The 24,885-nt window shown below is 51.3% G+C and overlaps 1 protein-coding gene across 1 annotated transcript in view; it reads right to left on the reverse strand.

The window, feature by feature from the left end:
• kif6 (kinesin family member 6) overlaps positions 1-24,885 on the reverse strand; it is a 125,372-nt gene that overhangs the window by 78,042 nt on the left and 22,445 nt on the right. Inside the window, exons 4-9 of the mRNA XM_028796324.2 lie at positions 22,732-22,879; positions 20,473-20,582; positions 11,238-11,367; positions 8,826-9,032; positions 7,120-7,263; positions 5,401-5,487 (exon numbers count right to left, since the gene is read on the reverse strand). Coding sequence (XP_028652157.2) covers positions 5,401-5,487; positions 7,120-7,263; positions 8,826-9,032; positions 11,238-11,367; positions 20,473-20,582; positions 22,732-22,879 — 826 coding nt within the window. The remainder of the gene's footprint in view (positions 1-5,400; positions 5,488-7,119; positions 7,264-8,825; positions 9,033-11,237; positions 11,368-20,472; positions 20,583-22,731; positions 22,880-24,885) is intronic.

Genomic DNA, 24,885 nt, shown 5'->3' on the forward strand with positions numbered 1-24,885 from the left:
CTAAGCTGCAGTTGTCCCCACCTTCAAACGGGCACCAGCCCTCAAAAATGAAACATCCACCCGCATTTGTAAGGCAGTGGCCATCGTTAGGAGGGACGTGTGCACCCACATTCTTGGTGGTCTAGCACTTAAACCGAGGGGGGCAGCTTGAATCCTCGACACGGACCCCCTGCTAGAGCTCGTAATCGGGCAGCACTGCATTATACCAGGTTATGAAAAGGCGCTATATAAAACGCAACAAGTCTGATTCTAGGAGAGGTAGCACTGACGACATTCGAGATTGTGGGCTCAAATCCCACCACTGACACCACGAATAAGTCACGTCACCTGCTGGTGCACCGGATGGGGGGCTAACAAAAGAAATGCCACCAGCCGTATCTGGAATGACAAATAAGAACTCACAGCATCAGATATGAAACATCGCCCCCTAGTGCTAAAGCTACAAACTGTAAACCACAAGGCTGCCAGTCTGAGCCCCTAAAACTGTCCCCCGTGTGACCCTAAATTGAAGAAATGTGGAGTCACCTGCAGCCCAACAATCAAGGTTTCAATAATGAAAGGCGCTATAAAAGAGCCTCAGCCCTGATGGGTTACTAAGATTATAGGGCAAGCACTTACCCCACAGTGCAGTAAAAACCTGGGAGGAAGGTCACTGGTGAAAGACGCTATACAACACAAAGAGCCCCGTCAACCCCGCAGTCACACAGCAATATAGCGCTGGCCACAAATTTAAAAGTCAATGTCCATGTGGAGAGTGTTGCCCCCTAGAGGCGAGGGTACTAAAATGGCAGCCAGTTCAAACCCCCAAACCCTGTGGGTGGCCCCAAGTGAGTCGCTTCACCTGCTGGTGTTCCCAAATGTGCAACTGAAGTACCTCAGCACTGTGGAAAGGCGCCATATAGAAAAAGAATCAGAAGAACAACTCGTTGGGATTTAAATTCAGTTTATATGGCCACTACCTACGGAAGTTCGTTATGAAAAGGCGCTATATAAAGCAAAGAAATCTAAAATGTCCACCATAAAGTGGCAGCTTTGAACCCTCATGTGGCTCTGAGCAAGTCGCTTCACCACCCAGAACTGGAATCGGCCGCAGCCAAGCAATAAACGGGCCTCAAGTCTGCTTTCAAAAGTGAAAGACGCTATAAAGATAGTAGCAGTGTAAAGGGAATGGCGCTATATAAAACAAAAGAACACGGTCCAACTCTCAGTCCAGTAAGAATATTTCAGTGGCACAACACTAGAAATGAATGTCTGTGTGGACGGTGTGGCCCCCTAGTGGTGAGGGCATCAAACTGGCAACCGTCACATTACAAAACTGACACCCCAGTATTGGATGTGAAGTGAGCGACATCACCAGCCAGTGTCGCCCCACTGTTGCCAGTACCAGGGGGCTCAGTTCGGCATGCCATGGTGCTATATAAGAAGGTATCAGCATAACAAATGGAGGCCTCACTCATTTTAACCGGAGATAATCTTTAACCCCACAGGAGCTCACAGTCACTTGGTATGGACGGCACCATATTATACCTGTTAAAAAAAACTGATGTTGTAAAGGCACTATATAAAATAAATGACCACTGTCTGAACTGGCAGTCCGATAAGATGGTCAGCTGGTCACTTTAGACACGAATGGTGGTGCAGAAATAAGCAGACAGAGGTTCCTGTCACAGGGGCTCCTGTATGGAGTTTGCGTGTTCTCTCCACGTCCAGGGGGTTTCTTTCAGGTGATCCAGTCTCATGCCCACCTAGGTGAATTTAGCACTGCTAAACTGGCCCGGGTGGGTGGTTGTGTTCACCCTGTGATGGCTTGGCACCAGCTCCCTAGAGAGCCTGCGTGAAATACGTGGGATAAGTAAATAAACGGCACGGGGTGGCCCCCTAGTGGTTAGGGCATTAAATTGGAAAGCGCAACTTTGCAAAGTCCCCCAAAATTGACCCCCTTATGTGACTCGACTGAGCCACTTGACCAGCCAATGTCCCCGTTGTAGAAATGCCGAGACAACTGCTGCCTATCTATAAAGTAGTCCAGGTCTTGTTTCTGAAATTGAAAGGTGCTATATAAAAGTATCAATGCAGCCATCCCTTAATATGAGGCTTAGCAGATATTTTATCCAGCTAGGGGCACAAATTCATTCTATGTGAACACCAACTTCATTTACAAATAAATAAATAAACGGTGCTATGTAGGACCACACCTTTCTCCTAGAGATGGTCAAACTCCCAGCCAATCAGAATATTTCGTGTTTATGACATTAGATATGAAAGGTGAGCAGTTTCCCCCCAATGAAGAAACGTAAATTACAATGTCTGTCAGATTACCAGACGAAACCCCCAAAAATGAACCTCAGTGTGTCGCTTTATCAGCCGGGGCGCCCCGTGTTGGAATGCCAGCTGTATGAATGGACCAGAGGGACGTTTTCCCATTTAGAAAGGCACTATATATGGAACACACTCAGTCCTCGATTATTATTACCCTGACAAAACCTTCAGGTCACTTTATGTAGAGACCACCGAATTGTACCAGTAAGGAGCCAGTTCAGTATGGAAAGGTGCTATATAATTCAAAGTACGCCTGTTTGAGCTAATGGCAGTCAGACTCCCAGTGCAAACTCAGTGGTCACAGCATTAGATAATCTGAAATGTGGGCAGGGTGGCCCCCTAGAGGTTACGGTGTACATTGTAAATCACGTGGCCGGCGTGAACCCTTGTGCAGTGTTTTACTTGACCGCCCACATTACCCAAACTGTAAGCTGCCAATTAAGTACCCCGGGTCTGTGTTCATTCTGGCAAGGCGCTATATAAAATGTCAGCCTAACACACACAGTCCCCACTCATTATTAACCTGAGCGAATCTTTCTGCCTGTTAGAGTTTGTGCTCCGTATAGAAGGCCACCGTTGTTTTCCACCAGTAAGGACCACTGGGTGGGAGTTTATGATGGAAAGGCGCTATATAAAGCAAAGGAAGTCTTTATGCAGGGCTGGTGGTCAAACTGTCAATCACTCCACTGACATACTTGGCATTCAGAGATTTGATTCAAAACGTTCAGGTAGCCCCCTAGTGGTTAATGCGTGAACTGCAGCACATTCACGGGGGCAGTTTCACTCCATCTGGGCTACAATGTGCCATCCGGGCAGGATCACCTGGACGTGGTCACCAATTTTCCAGGTTACATTTCTTTTCCAGACTGTGCCCGCTCTGACAGGTGTATTCTTGGTAGAGGAGCACATGCGCTTGACTAAAGTGACTGTCCAGCACGTGTCATGGACATCTCCCCAGGCTGGTCACTGGAGCTCTTGTGCCCACCTCCCTTCCTTTCTCAGACAACCTCCTTCCTTTTGAAATCCTGCACTCCCTTTGGCAAAGCAGTGCTCTGGACCCCACAGCCCACCACGCAGGCCATCTTCACGTACGTGGAGCAGCTGGCCGGCGGTCCTTGGCACTGCAGCACTCGGCCTTCGCAGCCTTTACTCCCAGGGAGCTCCATGTGCTTTCATTCCATGGCTCCCCCCTCAGCCCTTCCTTCAGGTTCTGTGGCTTCAGCTGGCCGACGTGGAAACATCTGGGCACTCGGGGGGCCGACAAGACTGAAAGCCCCTTTTGACGTCGGCCTTTGTCCGTTCCCTGTCTTGTGCCGTACGTGCCGCTCAAACTCTCCCGGGTGAACACGTTTCCAAAGCGACTCCAGCGCTCAACTTTGTTCTCGTTTTCCTCGAGAATCCTGACAGACAAGCGGAATAGGATGGATGGATGGATGGATCCTGGCAAACAATCTGCTTTTGTTCTCAGGGACTCCTCAGGGTCAACACTTCGCTTTTCCAACGTTTAACACGAGGCACATGCACAAGAAAAATGAGAAAGCAGGTGGGTACCATGGAACCCGAGATTGGCATTGGCACCCCTCGCTGAATATTTGACACTGCTGGCCTCACAGCACCAGAGCAGTCCTGGGTTCAAATCCTGTCCCCTGCTATCTGTGTGGAGTCTGGGCAATCTCCCCGTGCCCATCTGGTGCTTCGCAGGGAACTCAAGTTTTGAACTCACATCTTCAAAGACGTGCAGTCTGGATGTCACATAATGAACTAGCGCCCCCTACAGGCTTGGACCCGATGCTGCAGTGCTATGCTCCACCCCTACAGCCCTGGTTCTTCATAGGTCAGGTTAGGAGACTTGCTTGGCATGACACAGTGAGGTGGGGGCATGGACTGAACTGGCGCCCTCACCGATTACTGTCCACTGCCTTAGCCTAACAATATGTCATGACAGAAACCAATCCCTCCATTACAGATGGTGTCACAAAACGTCATCTCGGCAGGCAGTGGAGCAAAACTGGAGTGTCCATCATCTGACCATCCACCCTAGGCAAACGGAGAGACGTCAGCCTGGCACCTACATGGCTAGCAAAACCACAACTTGTATGCAGCTATGCTGTCTAACTGTGACTTACAAAGCACAAGAGACTAAATGGCAAAGTGACTATCAGGACCACAACAACGGGCAGTGCCCGGGTGGCTTTAGAGACATAGCACTGTGTGAAGATGAAGACATGACAGCCTGGCACCTAAATGGCTACAGAACATCTGTGCTGCCATACTGTGAATTACAAAGAACAAGGGCATTAAAGGACTCAAAGGTAAAGTGACTCAATCAGAACCACACCAGTGGGCAGTGCCCGGGCAGCTTTACAAGTACAGCACTTTGTGTGGATGAAGACACAGCAGCCTGGCACCTAAATGGCTTCAGTAGTGCAACATGCAGTGTACAGCTGTGCGGTCATGCTGTGTGACTTACAAAGTACAAGGGCACAACTGACCAGAGGGCAAAGTGGCCCAAAAACAGGCCCACACCAGAGGGCAGTGCCCGGGTAGGTTTAGCTGCACAGTACCATACAGCTACCAGAGTCAAAAGGACAGCTTGTGCCCTGCAAACTCGTGGGTTTTATATAGTGCCTTTGTGCCTCTAGTGCTCTACAGGTTCAACACAGTCGTTACCATATGTGCCATAACATGATGCCCTCCAATCCGACTGGTGTAACTGGCAGAACGTGAACAGCAGAAACATGACCATACCGTTTGTGACGGACAATCGGATCAAAATGTTGGAAGCCCCCTGACGGGTCAGCACTCCCGTCGTTCTTACTGGTCTTGGGCTGATCCAGCCACATTGATAGTGGGGCACGTGCCACATGTTGTAGCAGGGGGTGGAGGGAACAGACTGATATGACATGCGAAAGGTCGGGTGGCAAGACATGAGGTGTCCATGTGGGTATCACGGAGGTTGGCATGACACTGTAGAATGTTCCAGAAGACAAATCGAGGAGCTCGCACTGCATCCTTGAAACCCTTAAGGGGTTCACTGCCTTCCGTTTTAGGGGAACTTCAGAGAAATCCAAAAGTGCTCACCAGTGCGGGGTCCAGCTCCTCGTTGAGGACCGCCTCGTTCTTGATGAGGGCCACCCTCTGTGCAAAGCGGCAGGTCGAGATCGACTCCTAGGAATAGAGAGAGAAGCACAAGGGGGTCAAGACAGATGTGAGGAGGGCACAAGATCTGGAAGGTGAATTTAAAAAAAAACTGTGCTGTGAAAAAGTATTTGCCCCCTTCCTGGGTCCTTGCAAATCATTGAAATGGAAGGCTTCCCAAAATCTAATGAGGGCACCGGAGTAAACTCATAAGGTATTCTTTATTTTTTTATTGATTGAAACAAAATGAGCTAACAAAAACTGGCACAGTGTGAAAAAATAACTGCCCCCTTGCACTAATACCTGCTGTGCAACCGTTAGCTGCAATGACTGCCACCAAGCGCTTCTTCTAATCCACTATCAGCCTTTCATATGACCGTGGGGAATTTGAGCCCACTGTTCACAGCAGACCCTCTTAAATTCTGAAACATTCTTGGGCTTTCCTGGTCATGTCCTGCCATGGCATATCCTTTGGCTTTAGGCCGTAGGTGGACCTGTTCTTGTGCTTTAAATGGCGCTGTCACTACACGTCCTCACTGTGCTTCAGCTGTGACTCTCGGACGGATGAGCAGACATTCCACTTCAGAGTTTTCTGATGCTGACCTGAAAGTCCTTCACTTAGGGCCAGTCATCCGAGTTCCAAAGCACCATCACCACCTCCATGTTCGGCTGTAATGCCGATTCTCTTACCCTGGACTGCTGTGTTTGCCTTACGCTGGTCATGATGGGGTGTGCATCCTCCAGAGAGTTTCATGTTTGTCTCATCTGCTCACAGAACGTTCTCTCAACTGGCATGGAGCTCCCCCAGGTGGCACCTCCTGGCAAAGGAGACATGAGCAGCACTGAAGTTCTACTTGCTTGGCAGAGGTTTCCACCCTGCTGCTGCTCAATGAAGCCCATTTTTTTGCCCAGTGTCATCGCCCCTGACCTCTGCAGAGGTTATAGAAGCCCGCAGCTCATGGGATTGTTTCTTCGATTCTCTGAGATGAGATGCCCTGAGGTGCCCAGAGGGCAGCATGGCTGACTGAGGACCAGAGCCTTTGAAATGGCCGTGTAGCTCTTCATCTTCTGATCTCTTCTAAAATTTCTTTAAATTGTGGGGTCGTGGACTTGGGGAATTCTAGAAAACGGAGCCTGATGGTGAAGGCCAAAATAAGTGACGTCTACACTGAGCAGGGTAGTCGGCTGACTTGAATGATCTCTTGATTTAACTGGGGGGCAATTACTTTTTCACACAGCACCACTTGATGTTGGATAACTTTGCTCATTAGTTAAATGAGTTGAACAAAAAGGGGCGATTTGTTCCCTCAAGGACCCCCTTCAAGGACTCTGGTTAAAGATCTGAAAGCCCGCAGCATCACAAGCTTCAATCCGGAGGGGGCAAATACTTTTTCACAGCACTACGGACACCCAAAGCTGACACCAAAGGAAAAGCAAACCCTAAAATCTCCAAGAGCTACACAAGTTGGACCTGACCAGCGGAAATCGGAGGGCACTAAAGCCACACTGGCCGCCTGCCCGGCCGTCCTTCACATTTCATAAAACAGCGAGATGTGCAGAAAGGCGGCGTGAGGGGCACAGCGGGGCTGCCAGTTTGAATCTTTACTCGGGGCCAGCGGCCTCTCTAACAAGGTCTCCCTTCCCGTCAGACATTTCACATACATCGATATTCTTCTTGTCCGCAGAGACGGTGGCGATCATCGAGGTCATGCAGTTTCCTCCCAGGCTGTCTCGGAGCACCGAGGTCATCATGGAGTTCCGGTAGGGAATGTGCGAGCGATTCTTCTCTGACAGAGCGATGATCACCTGCAGTGGAGACACACGGAGAGATCTGAGCACAACTCAAATAGCAGCCGCGCCGTCTTATCAAGGGTCACACTTTGGGACCACCTCGGGCAGCGCGTTGGGCTGAGCGGCCTGCTCTTGTCACAAAAAGTGCCCCAATATTCTCGTGTGACACCATTGTGACATCAACAGGACAGGTCATTCAGCCCAACGAGATGTCCCCCCTAAGTAGTCTACTTTGACTGATGGACTGGCCTGTCATCCCATCTGTGGCTGCAGAGCAAAGGCCACTTCCTAGAAAATGAGCCGCCATTCAATTCAACGTGCGGCCCACTTGATCCACCAAGTAAGAGGAAGTCCCTGTCCCATACGGCGTGTGCTCTCAGATCTACACGCGTCCCACCTGGCACACTTGGAAGAAGCTGCACGTGTGTCTCACATGTCATACCAAGAAGAGTTTGTCATGCCCAGAAGTGGCTACTCATGTCCCCCTGTCACACCCGTAAGTAGCTGCAAGTGTCCTACCTGTCATACTTGGTAGAAGTGCTTCATGTGTCCTGTCTGTCACACCCCTAAGTGACTGCACATGTCTTACCTGTCACACCCAGAAGACTCTCCTCATGAGTCCTGTCTGTCACAGCCAGAAGCAGATGCCAATGTCCTCCTGCTATATTCACAAGTGACTGTAAGTGCCCTACAGAAGTGACTCCATATGCGTCTTACCTCTCCTCACATGTCCCATCTGTCACACCCATGAGTGGCTGCAAGTGTCCTACCTGTCATACTTGGTAGAAGTGCCTCACCCCTAAGTGGCTGCTCACGTCCCCCATTATACCCCTAAGTGACTGCATGCATCTTACCCGTCATAGACAGCAGTAGGTACACAAGCGTCCTGTCTGTCACACCCATAAGCAGATGCCCATGTCCTTGTGTTACATTCACAAGTGACTGCGAGTGTCCTACCCATCATACACAGAAGTGACTCCATACACGTCTCCTCTGTCACACCCACAAGACTCTCCTGTCATTTGTCTTGGCCACAAGCAGATACTCTTGTCCCCAGTCTCACCCAAGACTCTCATGATGTGCCCTGTCTGTCATACCCACAAGTGGCTGCACGTGTCTTACCCGTCATAGTCAGAAGTGGCTGCATACATGTCCTATCTGTCACACCCATAAGTGGCTGCCCATGTTCCCCTGCATGTGTCCTACACATCACACACAGAAGTGACTCCATACTGCATACGTCTTATCTGTCACACCCACGAGTAGCTGCACATGTCCAATATGTCACACTTGGTGGCAGTTGTTTGAGTGCCTTGCATGAAGACTCTCCTAATGTGTCCTGCCCGGGTCTCCTTGTCAAATCCATAAATGGCTGCACATGGGCAACCCCTATAGGGTAAGCAGGCAGGGCACGAGTGCTTTCGTGTTATACCCACAAATGGCCCACTTGTCACATGACTGTCCTACCCACCACAGCTGTCGATGAGCTCATCCAAGTGAGACTTGTACTGCACTCATTCCGTGTGACTATTAGTAAAGACCCCCTAAAGTTGTAAGTGGCTGCTCACGCGTCTCACCTGTTCCAGGTAGTGCAGGGACAAGTTGATGTACTTGGCCTCAGTCAGCAGGTGACCACCGACGCCAGTTTTGGCCACACGTTCAGAGCCAGCCAGGTCAACCAGGTGCAGCTTGGAGCGGCGCACAGTGGCCGAGCCGGGCTCCCGACTGGAGATGTGGACTGTGAAGATGCAGTGGGAACGGGTGGAGGCCTGATTCATTGGGGTCTGCAGAGAGAAGAACAAGAGACACCTTGATAAACGTCTCAGGGGAGCAACACCCCAGCCTAGAGCTGCTGAAAAAAAAACACCAGGCCCCTCCGGGGGGGGGGGGGGGCAGGAACCACCTTACGCTCATTTTGGGGGGCTCAGGAGCCACCTTAGGCCCCTTCTGGTGGGTCAGGAGCCACCTTAGTAACACTGAGGGACCTCTGTACTCTCATTTGTACGATCACATCTGGGCCAACCTGGCAGCGGCACAGGGTGAGTGCCCACCCACCTTAGATAAATGAAGCCCACGCCAGCGGGTTTGGCTTTTCTTTTTGGCCAGTGGGGTCCCCAGTGCCATTCCATCTGTGTGTTTTGCTGCCACTTGAGACAAGGAGGCATTAGATGACGATGGCACAGATCTGGGCAGGGCGACAAGACCACCTGAGAGGCACCAAATAGTCCAGTCCACCACACAGGAGGCTATGCCATCCCTCTAGACTGGCACTGGTCAGAGGGTGCCAAAGGCACCTACAATGGGCATGTGAGTGTCAGAATGGGAGGACAGTGGTCTGGTTTGATGAGTGAAGTTTTCTTCCAGATCGTGTGGACGGCCGGGTGCGTGTGGTCAACATTTACCCAGGGAAGGGATGGCATCAGGGTGCACCATGGGAAGAAGACAAGCAGGCAGAGGCAGTGTGACACTGTGCAAGGTTGGGGTCCTGCAATTCATGTGGATGTTACTTAAAGACTGCTGTAGACCCTTTCATGGTGAGGGCCAGTTGCCTATTTTTGCAGGATAATGCACCCCACCACATGTTCACGACTGGTTGGATGAGCACAGCAGAGAGCTCGGGATGTTCACCTGGCCTCCAAACTCCTCACGGAGGTCCCACCTTGCGACTTTCAGGACTTCCTGCCACTAAGGTCCGATCCCACCGGACACCTCCAGGGGTCTCATGGAGTCCACGTCTCAGCGTGACAAGCGGTGGACCCGCACAACGCCAGGCAGATGCAGTGATGAAGGGTTCGGTTGGTGGGCTAGGGGTTTGGCGGCTCCCCTCTCCCTTCCAGTGACGTCTGTAGAGGGAAGCGGTCAGGACCTCCAGCTATTCTAAATGTTTTGCTCCTCACGCTTTAAACTGTAAATGGGTGGTAAGGTTTTAGGACTCATTGAATTTAACTTTGCCTCAGACCTGCTTTGATAAAGTTCACAGTTCGATTATGTTTTATCACAAAGGTGTCTCCATGGAGATCTTTCCCAGAACTCTCCGAGTTATGCTCAGGAATGCCACCCTGGGCATTTCTTGGGCATCCAAAGTTGACAGATGAACCGTTTTAAAAGATGGCTGTTTAGCCCTTGTTAGTTTTTCCAATCCCTGCTATTGTTTAGGACTCCATAGTGGCTTTGAGGAGAGACCCTCGTCCCCCCAGTTCTGACCATCAGCCCATTTCTTTGACCTCCTGGTCGTGTCCCCTTACTTTCTGCTCTCTCTGGGTGGCGAGGCCCTTGTGGGAGTGCGGACTTTGGGCCCTTTTTGAGCCCCTAGGCCTCAGGCCTTAAGGGTAGAATTTGGGCTTTGAGTTTTTCATTAGGCCGGAGCCCCCCCAACAGAGACGGGCGAAGTGACTTTCACACTTCACACGTGGACACTGGAAGCTGGATGAGGTTCAGTAATAAAAGATGTAAACAACCCAAAATTGGCGCCGTGAGACCGCTAGATGTTATGATGAGGTGCACATCAAGATCTCAGAGGCCTGAAGGGGGGCTCAACACATCTGCAGCTTGACCCCCAGCACAGAAAAGGCCTTGTCACCTGTCCAAGGCAGAAGTGTCAGCGGCCACACAAGATGGGAGCGGCGCAGCGCGTCGTCCTCGGGGTCGCATGGCAGGAACAATAAGCTGCTTATGCTGTCGTGGGCGTCGGGCACAAGCTGGGAGTGGGGTGAACAGCGCAGGCCACACAGGCATCACAGTGACATACCTGAGGTCAAGGCGCAGCACTGCCACCCCACAAAGCCCAATCACGTCATACCTGCTGGTGGCCTGTAGGGGGCCTCGAACCCAAGGACACCAACATATAAAGAAAGGAGGGTAATGGGGGGGGAGGGGGGGTCTGGGGCAAGAAGGGTGGAAACAAGGGGACGGGTCAAGGGGGAGGGTCCACATGCCCTCCGTCTACACCCCTTAATACCAAGTGAACCCTCAAACCCCCGAACTCTCACCTCAGCTATCATGCGGTTGGTGTCTCCCAAGAAGAGCAGGTTGAGGGCGTCCTCCTCGTTGGCCGCCTGCAGGGACGACAGGTTCTTCAAGTGGATGTTCTGTTCTGTGTCTTCCATTATGGTGACTTTCCTAAACAGACAATAAAGAGGTGCCAAATTAGCACCAGGAGGAAAGGTGACAGAGGTGACAGGAGTTTGGGATGCGATGGACGGCGCGAGGAGGTCTGTGTGCCCATGAAGTGGGTGGTAGGCGTGTGGTGTAGCTGCTAAGGCTTCAGACCTCAAACCGGGGGTTCATATCCCACCGCTGACACCACTCTGGGACAACGAGGGCAGCGCTAAAGGGCGCTCTGCTGTTAATGAGATCATTGGAGCCGCCATTGTCACGTGTTCTTTTCTCGTTTAGCGCACAGCAGCCGAGCTTTCCCTACATGCTGTACCGTGTGTGTGACCAGTGAAACGAGACTGGCACCCAGTACATTCTGTGTCATTACTCAACGTGTACACCCACCATACCAACATTGGGTGGCACCTCCTCGTGTTCTCTGAAGAGCTGTGGGTGCCTTCCTGGCAGGTCTGCTCCACGTCGGCGGTTCCTTCAGATCTATCAGCTCATCTCCCGTCCTTCTGGACTCCGATTTGGAGACGGCGAAGACCACTGAACCCATTAGAAGATGAGGCAATGAAGGGGTGTATGGGGTCAAGAAGGGTTCTCAGAGAGACTGTGGCACTCAAGTGATGATAAGTGGGCCAAGAAAACAGAGCGCCACCCCCCCATCACCAGCCTGGACTGCTGGCACAAGGCAGGTTGGGCACATGGATTCATTGCTGTTGGCACCTGCCATCTGTGTGCCTTGGCAGAACCAGGAGACGCACCACCAAGTCTTCAGCTGTCCGGTTTTGGGGGTCCGGTGTCTACTGCAGCCTCAGCTTTCTGTTCTGGGCTGGCAGGAGTGGAACCCGACGTGGTCTTCTGCTGCTGCAGCCCACCATCCTCAAGGTGCAAAGTGTGGATCATGTGGAGATGCTTTTCTGCTCCCCGTCGCCGTCCTGTCAGCTAGACCCACTCTGGCCGCTCTCCTCTGACCTTCATCATCAATGAGGGGTTTCTGTCTGCAGAAGTGCCCGCTGCTCACTCATAAAGGTAACACTCCACGTCCCAAGAGGTGGTTTTGTGTGTCCGAGTTTCCGTCTGCCACGGTCACATCACACAAATGCCACCAGAGGGCAGCGCCACGTCACAATTTAAGGGGGGGGCTCCAGGCAGAGACCCCAGTAACCCCATAACGGGTGTGGTACTCTACTTCAATTCGTGATTCTGTGACATTAGCCCCCCCCCACCATCCAGGGACCACTTTGTCTTGAGGGGCCCTATCAGAAGCTGCTGCACTGGACACCACCTTGGGGGCACACAAACCTCTCCAGAGACCCTCTACATCGACAGGAGCCAATTGAGCAGCCTGAGGATGAGACCCCCGGCTTGTTGGGAGAATTACATCTCCCAGATGGTGTGGCAAGGCCTTGGGATCCCACGGTATGAGCTGGTAAGTGTGGCAGGAGAAAGGGACACGAGGACGTCACTGCTAAGACTGCTGCCCCCGTTAAGTGACATAAAGTGAATGAATGAAGGCCGGAGACACGCCAACTCCATGGAGAGGTCAGAACTCCTCATCCAGCCAGATGGCACCAACACTCGCGCCACGGTGCAGACTGCGGAGATCACATTCACTTCCTCCATTGTGGTGTCTGAAGTGAACGTGAACTGAAGCTCCAGACCTGCACTGCTGCCGCATGATTGGCCGATGAGATAACTGCAAGAATTTGCTCTGTGAGTGTGGATGTGGCCTGACGTTTGTCACGTTGCATCGCCTTGATCTACTTATATAGTTTACACGAAGATCAGCGCTCGACTCGTCCACATGCTGCAAGTTTAAAGAGAAGAGAAAAAAAAGAAAAGAAAAGAAAAAAGAAACCCCCATTTCAAGGTCATTGGGTTGTGTTGTCAGTCGACAGCCTGGGGTTCCCAGTTGTCCTCTCCCTTAAAAGGCATCTTTAGGCTTTGAAGGCTGCCTGTTCAGTTTGGGGCCAGGCCCCCTGGGGTGAGTCCCATTTTTTGGGGTCCGACTGTTGTCCCCCCCCACCCCCCCCGAATTGGACCAGACGTAAGGAGAAGAACTGGAGCTCGACCGGACCCTCGGTGGGCCGTTTCCCTTTTTGTTTTTGTCGCGCGTGTGTGAGAAGCAGTGATGGGATTCTTGAAGCGCGTCACTCACATCCCTGCCATTTCAAACTTGGCACAGGCTTGTCAGGAATTCAGAGCCATCTTTGACGGCTTGTTGTCAAAAAGTGCAGTAAATCCAGAAAAGCCCACCACCAACGCTTCTGTGGTTGACCGCCCCCCCCACCCCCCCAATCCCAGAAGGTAGCCCCCATTATTTTTCCTGGCTACATGAGCTCTTTGTACATTCACGGCATGTGCTGCCAAGACCACATGAAAGGCCCAGCAAGTCCGACTCCCACGCGCCCTCCTGACAAATCAACAGGACAAAGGCGAGGGAGACGGGCCAGGACCCTGATGGAGTGCGTGGGTCTGCTCCAAGGGAAGCCGCTTCGATTTCCGGGACGCTCATATTTAATAATTTCACACAAAAGGCCTGAGAGAATCGGCGCAAACAACCAGCCCGAGAGGAAAAGCAAAATAGGAAGGATGGGCAACATTAGTGACATTGGCATTATACAGCTGCCCTAAAGGGGAACCCAAAGTACGCCCCTTCTAACGCTGGAAGGAGTGAGAGCCCACCTTGAGGACCAGCGCGAGGATATGCAGGTGGTGGAATCTTCTGGAAACGGAAAGCCACGGCACGGATGCCCAAGATATGCCATTTGCTTGTGTTGGTGACGCGCCCGCTGAAAACGGAAAACGAGTCACACACAGCCACTTAATGGGCCTGATGCCCCTAGTGGCTAAGACACTGAACTGCAAAGTAACCAGTCACCAGTTCAACCCATCACTCCCACTAAATCCCCCGACAGGTAACCTGACTGAAACAATTCACCTGTCGGCAATCACAGCAGAGAAAGTGGAGAGCAGGAGCCCAGGACCACATCAGTATGGAGAGGAAAGGCGCTATATACAATGACAAGGCTTCAAAGTACAGGCCTCCGACACCCCCTCTTCATGCTAATCTTAGAGGGGTCTGACTTTACAAGCTGTACTGAACTAGCAAAGAGCTGCAGGCACAGTCCCTTAACGCTGGGCAGCTGTGTACATCTGGGCAAACGGATTCCCCTCTCAGTGGTCTCATTATGGAGAGGGGAACGCAGCTCTAGTGTCTCCAGGTGACGCGCTGTATATAAAAGGCGCTATATACAATCACAGGGTCCCAATGTACCGCCCCTCCATCTCCAACTCACTCCGGGCTCCATCTTGCAGTGACTTCATCGTACAAATAAAACTCACCAAGCATACCACGCGAGTCAAGTTTCACAGGAGTGCGTTCAAAATGGAAAGGCGCTATATAACACCAAGGCTCTAGTGCAGCCCCTCGCTACCAACTAACTGCCGATTCACCTCCTGCTGATCACTTTGTAGAAACAGAAAAATGGGGCGACTGGCTCAGGTCCACTCACTAAGTCAAAAGTAAGATACCCTCAACCCCCATTTTATTGTATATAGTGCCTTTCAGCACACTCTCATAACACTGCACTGGAGCAGCACAGCTGTTTAGCCAATTTATACAATGAAGTCACTTTAAAAATGGAGTGACCTGCTGAGACTGGCACACTTGGGCACCTAAAGTCCTTTGGTCTTCATATAGCACCTTTCAATGCCATCTCACGACACCTGACTGGTCTACTTGTACAGCGTGGGGTGAGCTGCTCAGATGGTGCCTCCTCTACCTGGCCATCGTAAACAAGTTGTTTCAAGGTCCAGTAAAATGGCCTTCAAACTTTGACGACTGGTGCACAGGGTGGCACAGACTGAACCAGAGGCCCAGTGGACTGAGGGGAGGGGGGGGTTCTTGCACACCGACCCAGTCCAATTTAACATTCCCATAATGCAGTGTAATGCTGTGCCAATTTGTGCAGGCTGCTTCACCACCCAGCAATCTCACCCTGCTAACCTGGTGCCAGTAAGATACCATCTCTCCTGAAATGTCACCATGCCTAGTGGGGGCACCAAAAGTTACGGCTAGAGGACCACGAGCTGCTGTGCCCAGCCATATATGCAGATGTTGACACGCATTGCTTTTCAGGTGGCCTGACACCCTGGGTGATGGGCACAAAGGAGCTGAGATGTTAGCCAGCTGTAGAAAGTGAAGACGTGAGCCACGGCTTTTTAATAACGGGGGTCCTGATGTTTATTTTGATTACAATGAGGCTGCTGATTGGTGGTCTGCCCTTTGCTTTAGCGGGCTCTCATTATAGTGCCCATTATAATAATTATTGTTTTTGCTGATGAAGGCCGTAATGGCAGCTTTGACAGACAGCCGGTGGGCACGCCGACTCTCAGCCTGCAGACTCCATCGTGTTTTATCTTTAAGAAATGTAAAGGAGGGGCTAAGTGCTGAGCAGCAGCCAATAAGAGACATAAAGGAAAGGGTGGAGCCTGAGCCAATAAGAAACAGAGGAGAAGCAAGAGGGTGGAGACACAGGGGTTAAGAAGGGGGCCCCAGCCAATAAGAAATGTAAAGGAGAGCTAAGTGCTGAGCAGCAGCCAATAAGAGACATAAAGGAAAGGGTGGAACCTGAGCAAATAAGAAACAAAGGAAAGGCAAGAGGGTGGAGATACTGACGATCACACATGGAAAGGAGGGGCTAAGTGTGGAGCAGCAGCCAATAAGACACATCAAGGAAAGTCAAAGGGGGCAGAATCACCGCCAATCTGAGACAAAAAGAAAAGGCGAGGGGCGGAGACACAGACAGACACAAATCTAAAGGAGTGGCTAAAATGGAAAGGAGGGGCTAAGAACTGGGCAGCAGCCAATAAGAGACATCAAGGAAAGGGCTGAGCCTGAGCCAATAAGAAACAAAGGAAAGGCAAGGGGGCGGAGACACAGATGATCACAAATATAAAAGAGGGGCAAAAATGGAAAGGAGGGGCTAAGTGCTAAGCAGCTGCCAGTAAGAGACATAAAGGAAAGGGCGGAGCCTGAGCGAATAACAAACAAAGAAAAGGCAAGTGGGTGGAGACACTGACAATTACAAATGGAAAGGAGGGGCTAAGTGCCGAGCTGAAGCCAATAAGACACAAAGTCTAAGGGGGCAGAACCACAGACCATCTGAGACAAAAAGAAAAGGCAAGGGGGCGGAGATACAGGCAGACACAAATGGAAAGGAGGGGCTAAGAGCTTAGCAGCAGCCAGTAAGAAACATAAAGGAAAGGAAAAGGCAGAGCCCAAGCCAATAAGAAACAAAGGTGTGGGATGAGGGTGGAGACACTGACGATCACAAATGGAAAGGGAGGGCCCCAGCCAATAAGAGTCATAAAGGAAAGGCAAGGGGCAGAACTGCAGCCAATAACAAATACAGGGGAGGGGCTAAGAGGGCGTGGTGGTGTTGAGCAGCACCAGAAAAGAGGAAGTGAGGAGGAAGTTGGAAGGATGAAGAACACCTTTGGAAGATAAACAGGAAGGAGAAGGCAGAAGACGTGAGGTGTACTGCTGATCAGAATTGAGAAGTTCGCCTGCAGGGAAAGCAACAGATGTTTAGTGACGCTGTGATCGGAATCGGCCGATTCTCACTAAAAAGGCTCGATTAGTAAGCAGTAAAAAGGGCCAATCACAAAAAAACGAGAATTTTTCAGCCCCCAGCTTTTCTAAGCTTTAGGGTGCTCCTCTACATGAAGTATTACGGTAGTTGAGCAGCGAGTGGAGTGTCGCAAATGGCTGCTTAGTAAACGGTAGGCCGATTTGTGCCAGGCTTGTGATCGGCTGCTGTGTGACGTACAGAATTAGAATGGCAGTCCATCTTTATAATTACACCACAAGAATCACAAATACGTAATTGATAGACTGAAGAGAAAAAAAAACACAACACACACACACAGACAGACGACAGACAAACAGACAAAGCACATGTCAGCTGTAGTGCAATCAATCAATCAATCAATCAGATATTTATAAAGCAACAGAGGTGAGGCCAAAGTGCTACACAAGGACAATAACTGATAAGTATAATAATAAATAACGACAGAAACAAATACACAAAATGAAAAGAGCCCACGGGAGGACAATCAGCTGTCACGGTGAACTAACAGTAGGAACGAGCTGCGAGACGAGGGGGCCGAACTCATCCCATAACTTCACAGCCAGGACACAAAAGGCCCGGTGGGCACTCAGTTTCAGTCTCTGGCCCTTTGTGTTGCCAGCATAAGAACTGCACAGCAGGCAGGTAGGGGTTAATCAGGGCAGCTCAACAGCCCTGGTCACTTTTTAAAGGTCAAGGTTCAAAGATGGGCAGCAGCGTTCAGAACTGGTGGGAGAGAGAAGCCAACGGACCCCAAAATAAAAGGGCACTGCAATAGTCCAGGTGTGGTACGACCTTCTCATCAATTTAAAAAGATCAAAACCTCATAGAAGTGCAATGTATTTGTACAATTAAGTAGCATGTAACTGACAGTATTAGTTAATTAATTATGTGAGAGTATAAATATATACATGTTGTTGTCACACATGTGCACATGGGAGGCAGCTAAAGGGTCTAAATGAGTGTAATTCCACGCCAGACCAGGGGGTGGCACAGTGCGCCGACTCTCCTTCTCTCTCTCTCTGCAGACCGTTCACAGGAAGTTCCGGCTAGCCACCGGTGACATCACTTCCGGTTACAGCCCCTTGGATGACATCCCGTCAGGGTCTGAGCCTATAGAAGAGGACCCTTCACCTTCCGCCCCTGATGACATCATTTCCCTTTCTGGCCTTCACAGCCCTCATGTTCGCTCTTGGACTCTGATCTGTGCACATCAGTGCTATTGTATACCCATTTATGTAGCCAGGGGACATTAGACGGGTGGCTGCCCCAAACCTTCTTTAGGACTCGTGTCTCTGGTTTTATGTGACAATATAAATAAATAAAACTGGGCGACGGTGCAAGTACAACTCGAGCGTGCCAACGAATCTCAGTGGCTCTCAAACAAAAACGCCATCGACGGACACTCAGCATGCGCAGGCTCAAAAAGAACAGCAGCCACATCCATAAAAGACACCACCACCTTATTAACCACCCCATCAATTTCCCCTGATGATGGCTCCTGGTGGGCACAGACGACGATGATGATGATGAAGACGACCTCATCTTGCGTATCTCAGGCTACGGGGTTCATCCTGCGATATCTCGTGTATCTTCTGATTCCAATCACATTGTGATCTATGGGGCTCATCTCATCCCTTTGTGGAAGCACAGCTCCAAATATGCAAAGCGTATCGGAGAGCTTCGCTTCAGCGCCAGTGCCCTTCCAAACATGGCACCAGGCCACCCCAATGGCAAAAAATGATGAGGCTCGGGTCACAGAAACTGTGAAAGGAACAACAAACGATTTCCCAGGTCGGGACCTTCTGTGATTCCCAAGAATCCGTCCTCTCGGCCGAGGAGGGTACAAAGCAGCAAAGCAAATCAGAAGCGCCGCAGACAGTGGCGTCTGTAGGACTGGCGCGAGCTCGAGAGATTTCACACTTGAGTGCGCGACTTCACGTTTCTTTGTTCCACGAGGTGAACTATTTGAGAAATGCCTGGACAAGCGAAAGACGATCCGAGGAGGAAGCACTCCTAACAAACACAGATTACCGCCTGCCAGAGTCAGTGCAGCGGAAAGGGGCAAAGCAGTCAGGCCATCGAGGCTGAGGTTGGCATCAGACAAGAGAGCCATGCTTGGCAAACAAACCACATCGTGCTGCGCCAATGGGGATCCTCTTGACCCTCCGTGGGGGAGGGGGGTGGTGGGAAGAGCGTTGGTACCCTCGAGTTTACTGTGTGAGATGCAACTGAGCTGCAGGGGTTGCCGGTTGTCCTCCCTCTTGTGAGGCTTTTTGACAGATTTGTGAACATTTTGTGGGGGCCTGCTCTGGACGAAGCCAACAGGTCATATTTGGGGCCTGACTGAGTTTAGGGGGTCCCTTCCAGGCAGTTTTTGGGGGTCTCAGAACCATGTTGCCTTTGTTGAGATATCAGGAATAGACCAACATAACAGATGACTGGAATGACAAACAGACAAAGGGACAGTCGGGCAGGGGGACAGCAGAAATGAAAGGACGGACGGATGGACAGACAGCAGGACTGATTTACAAAGCCGTGTCCAGATGTTTGGAATCTTCCAGAACTCCACCGCCCCGTGTTTGTTCTTTATTTTTTTCATTTTCTTTGCCAGTTTAACGTTCTTGTTGAAGCTGTAAGGTTGGCACCCCGGAGTCGTCTTTCTGCTTCTGCAACACTGAGGTCCTGGGCTCGCATACGGTACACACACTGTGGCTTGTCCTGGTGGGCTCCGTTTCACGGTCTTCTCACTGATTAGTCTGAAACGTTTTTTGCCAACATTTTAATTAACGGACTCTTTCTGTGCAAATCCCGACTTCCATGCCAAATCAGATTCTGAACGCTGGCAGCTCCCAACACGCCCACAGAGGACAGCGGCAAGCAGGGTTGCCACCGATGCATAAAGTAGGATCACGAAAGAGCGGATCTCCCATTGGTGCATTCTGGGAGGGCACCGTCACAACAAGGGGGCCTTTACGCCAACATTGTTGAAACGAGGGGAGTATCCGCGGGCCAGAATCATCGAGGGAGGCTCTTCCCAATCCCAACCGCTTGATGGAACAATATAGTTATCCGACCATGGGGGGGGGACCACACCCCACCCCACCCCAAGGACGCTGAAGCCAACGAAATCAAGAGTGAGAACAGTGTGCTGTGGGTGTGTGTTTATTAAAAGTTTGTGGAGAAGCTCAGACATACAGGGGCCTGTGGGGGTCTCAATCCTGCCTTTGTGCCACATACTTGGGGCACACAACATTAAAGGGGCCCTTTTGAAAACGTACAGGCGTATATTAAAGCGGCCCGAGGGGGTCATAATATTAGATTCAGTGTCTCACCGAAGGCTCAAAGCCACTGCAGACTGGGCACAAGGTAAAACTCCAGGCATGGCATGGGCACAGAAAACAAACAGAATGGCAGCCCCCTGGGAACTCACCTGACACAACAGGCACATCAAAGACCCACAAAAATGGCGAAGTCAAGGACTTACGGCAAATCCTCCAGCTTGGCGGCCTCATGCCGGGGGTCCAGGAGGTCGTAGCCGTTCTCGTTGTAGATCTCCAAGTAGGAGATGCGGGCACTGTACACTTTACTTGTATCCTATGCCAAGAGAAGGAAGAAAAAAAAGAGAGAGATGAAAACAAAACATCCACGGTGGGCTTCCTACTGCACTCTGATACTCCCAGGAGCCCCTCATGCGTAATCCCCTCAGGTCCAGTGGCACACGTGGCATGAACATCGGGGTGGGGCCGTCAGAGAACGTTCCTCCTGCACGTGTGTCCACGTCCCTGGCATTTACATGAACTCCCCTCGCCAATCATCACGACCCACCCTCTACTAATAAATAGAAAGTGAAAGGCTGATGTCTGCTGGGTCTCGACACGGACTTCACCTTCATCATCATCATCAGACTAAACACACACGCGTGTGAATGTCTTTTACTTCGCACCGACTGATGGGTGGGCTTCAGCGACACGTCAACTGAGCAGATTCTTTTTCTTCTTGATTAAATGCCCCCCTGTTTTGTTAAATTTGATATTTGGTCTTCACCCCTCCTACACGTCACGTCACCCTAACATAAGCAAACGTTTTGGGTTTTAGCCGTGTGTTCTGCGTTTCTTGTCTCGCATTTCCTCGGCCGTTCTTTACTTACGCCGATCGTTGTGCACACGTGAAGGGTCCGCATGTCAAATCACGCGGTTTCAGGACCCACCGTATGTAACTCCTGACAAACGCATCGCCAGATTCCAGCTGCCCTTACCCGGCCGGGACACCCCCACAATGGAAGGACCAGACGAGAGAGTATTTTCAGGACAGTTTCCCCCTCCAGGCTGATAGAGGGCAGCCCCCCCTTGGCTTATAGCAGGGCAATGGGTTTGGTTGGGCGGTGGGCACCTGGAGTCCTTCTCTGTGTCCTATAAAAAGGGGGTCCACTCGTCACTACTCCAGGGCCCGAGTCGGGAGGAAGAAGGACGAGGAGGGGTGGAGAGGACTGAGCTTTGCTGACTTATACTGCGCTGTCTGCTCTGGACATTGTGGAAGTGCCCCCCACATGTAAATTAAGGTGGGCTGCGTGGGACTTTGTGTCTCTGTGTCGGGGAAAGGTGTGCCAGGGGTGCACAGAGGACCACAGCAGGGCAATGCCTTCATCTGACAGAATTGGGGGTCTGGTGTGTAGCAGGCTGTTAATCCACACATCTGCAACACAAAAGTGGGCTAACAGCGCCATGATAAGGGGCTTCTTGGCGTACGTCGGGGATTCTGGCGACAAGGAGGCCTGCTAGGCCAGAAAACAGCAGGTAGCAGGTGGGCAGCCTAATGAGGGTCCCGGTCTGCCTTTCGTAGAGCATTCTGGAGGCCTCACACCCACTCTGCCACGTCTGTAACAAAACCAACTGTATAATTAAATCAAAGTCGTCCACTTAGTGTGAAGCACAACAACGCCACTGCGCTTCTCTCTCAATGCCATGACGGCTTCAACCTGTCCAAACCCGCACGGCCCTCTGTCCAATGCAGTCGTGTTTGCCCTCATGTGCCCCCGAGTCATGCCAAGTTGAAGAGGTGAGCGACGGCTCCATTTGAAATTCCTATACCAAGGGAATGTTACGGGGATGTCTGCCAGTCTGGTGCGCGGGTATCTGAGTGGCACAAAAGATTCAGCGAAGGATGCGAGAATGAGGAAGATGACGAGCGCCCGGGACAAGCCTCCACTTCACGAATTGCAAAAAAATTAGCCAGCCGGTTTGAGAAGACCACCGACTTGGGGTCCAAATGAGTGCTGAAACCATAAACCTCAACAAAGACGCTGCATGAGGATCTCAATATGAAAAATCAGCTTGTGTTTGATAAACAGAAGCGAGTTACGTGCCAGTCAGATGGCACATTGTACCACAGTGACCCCACCACGAAGTTCTTACAAAATGGCCCCAACTTCACAGGGTACTTTTAGGTGACGTCGATCTGAAAGCCCTTTCACGACCGTCTTGTCACCTGGAATTCCACTGGAGGACGTCACGTGTCACATGACTAGCAGGTGGCACCCATGAAGAGCAAATGCCCAGAATGGTGCTATCCCCTGGCAAGTGCCTCCAAGTGCTCCCCCCATCAGATGATACCCAAGCATTTCTTTGTCTCTGGGGGTCATTCGCTGGTCAAATTGTTTGGTTGCCCCTCCACAGCACTTGAAACAGCAGGGTGTGGATTTTATTGAAATGAATCCCCCCCCCCAACAACACCCCCCAAAAGCTACCTTGTCAAACTGCTGGAAGAGGTAGGAGAGTGTGCGCGGGATGATGCCCCGGTCACCGTAGCGCTCGGCCCCTCCGGTGATGGTGAAGGTCTTGCCACTGCCAGTCTGCCCGTAGGCGAAGATGGTGCCATTGTAGCCAGACAAGACACTGGGAGGGGAAACAAAAGAAGAAGAAAAAACAGTGAGAGGCTTTGAAGGCAAACAAGAACATCAGACAGACGAGGGGGGTGATTGGGGGGGCATCAGTGCCCTTGTGGATTGTTTGTTTAGCTAAGCCGTCCCCCCCGTCTCGCCCAGAGACCCCCTCCAGGTGTTTCAGACTCCCCTCCTTCAATTCCAGTGTCATCCTCGAGTCTCCTGCTGGTCTTCTTCATCGATGCCTTTGGGGACGCTGAAGAGCTGAATGACGAGCCCCACACTCTGTCCGCCACCCCCCCAAGACTAAACAGGCCTTCAGTCCCATGATGCACCTGGCTGCTCCCCTCTGCAACTCGGATGGTGAGCAGGGTGGCACTGAGGACTCCAGCTGTGGTCTCGCTGGTGCATTAGAGAGTCTGAGTAGAGCCAACAGTTTTTTTGATGTGACTCAGCATTTCATCTGCCACTTTAATCTCCTCTACGCGTTGCTCAGATGATGCCCACCTAAGCCCCTCAATCCTTTACCCAGCTAATTTTCGGAATTCTTCTGTGCCACACTAAGAGCCGTTATCTTCTTCTCAAGTGCCAGCATCAGAGCAGAGGTTTGTGCGCCTCACTGTGGAGCTGCCCACCCGTGCCCATGTCTGTGTAGCAGGTTTGGGGGGGTGTCGTTCTTCATCAGTTCACTGAGCTTTGGCTACTCCTGCCCGGACCTCCTCATCGTTCTTCAGCCCGAAACACTGAGGTACTGAAAGTTGGTCACTCATTCAGCTCTCGGATGGTCACCTGCAATTCGTTGGCATTAATCGTAACTGCAGTGCCACTTGTGGTGTGGGATGCCACAGAGACAAAGGGATGTCAGACCTCCAATGCCAGCTTTTTAAAAGCAGCACCTCCTCTTGTTTCTGGCCAACCCAAATCCGAAGCTTATTCCGATTCCCAGGGGTGGTGGGAGTCGCGGCCCCCTCAGGTAGCGCTGCTACAGCACTAGTGTCGGGTTGGTACTAGAATTCTGACGTTGGTATCGATGCCAGCTGTCACACCTCAGTACCGCTACCTGATTAGTTTCCTAACAAATAATGGCTTACTCCAAAAGACCCCCTGTCTTAATCCCACCTCCCTGTTGTGCTGCACCATAAGGGGGGGGGGGCCAAGGAAGTCGCCAGGGTGTAGAAACAATAAACTTCCAATCGCATCACTACTCACTGCTGCCCTCCCGTGTGCCAACCACAAATTTGGGGGGTCTCTTATTAAATCTCCAGAGTGCATCAAAGCTCAAGGGGACACCCATCACCACACCACAAGGTGGGACGGTGAAGTCACTGAGGGGGGCAGCCAGTTCTTAAAATCCCAACATGCACAGTTTTTTCCGGACTTTTCCGGGACCGGCCTAACACGCGACCCTACAAACGCTGTAGTGAACTTGAACGACACGACTTTACTGCATTTGTGTTTTAACGAGAAACATCGAATCGTTTTGTGGACACGTGTCTATCGACCTCACAGGGGCCGCTGAAAATGGCGTCACGGTGCCCACCCCTGCACTAAAGCAGTGACTGATTTGATAAAAGGATGAAGAAGAAGTCACAGCCAACTCCTGAGTGCCACCTGCCATCCTACGGCAGCAAGCCCACCCTGCAGAGCACCAGGTGGTTCTCGTGAAGCGGCCTTTCCTCAGGTGGGCGCAGATCGTTATGTTGAACTGAAAACTAACAACGTTTAAAGGGAAGAAGACTCACAAGGCGTCTCTCGGCGCCATCGGCGGTGGTCTCTGAGGATCAACAATTACAAACCGTGACGGGACCGCAGCTCGGCTTTCACTTCTGCTAATGGGGGGGACGGTGCCTGGTGGTGCCACACAGCGACTCCTGCCAGTCTCTGTTTGTGTGAGGCTCTCATGTTCACATCCCAAATTACAAGACCCCCGTCTCGACGCTTTAACTCCAAGCCATGCAGATTAAGCCCACGTTTCGGCAGGCGTGGCAATTAAAGAAGAAAAGAAAGTCAAGCTGAAAG

The sequence above is a fragment of the Erpetoichthys calabaricus genome, chromosome 3 (assembly GCF_900747795.2).
Source record: "Erpetoichthys calabaricus chromosome 3, fErpCal1.3, whole genome shotgun sequence".
Lineage (NCBI taxonomy): Eukaryota > Metazoa > Chordata > Cladistia > Polypteriformes > Polypteridae > Erpetoichthys > Erpetoichthys calabaricus.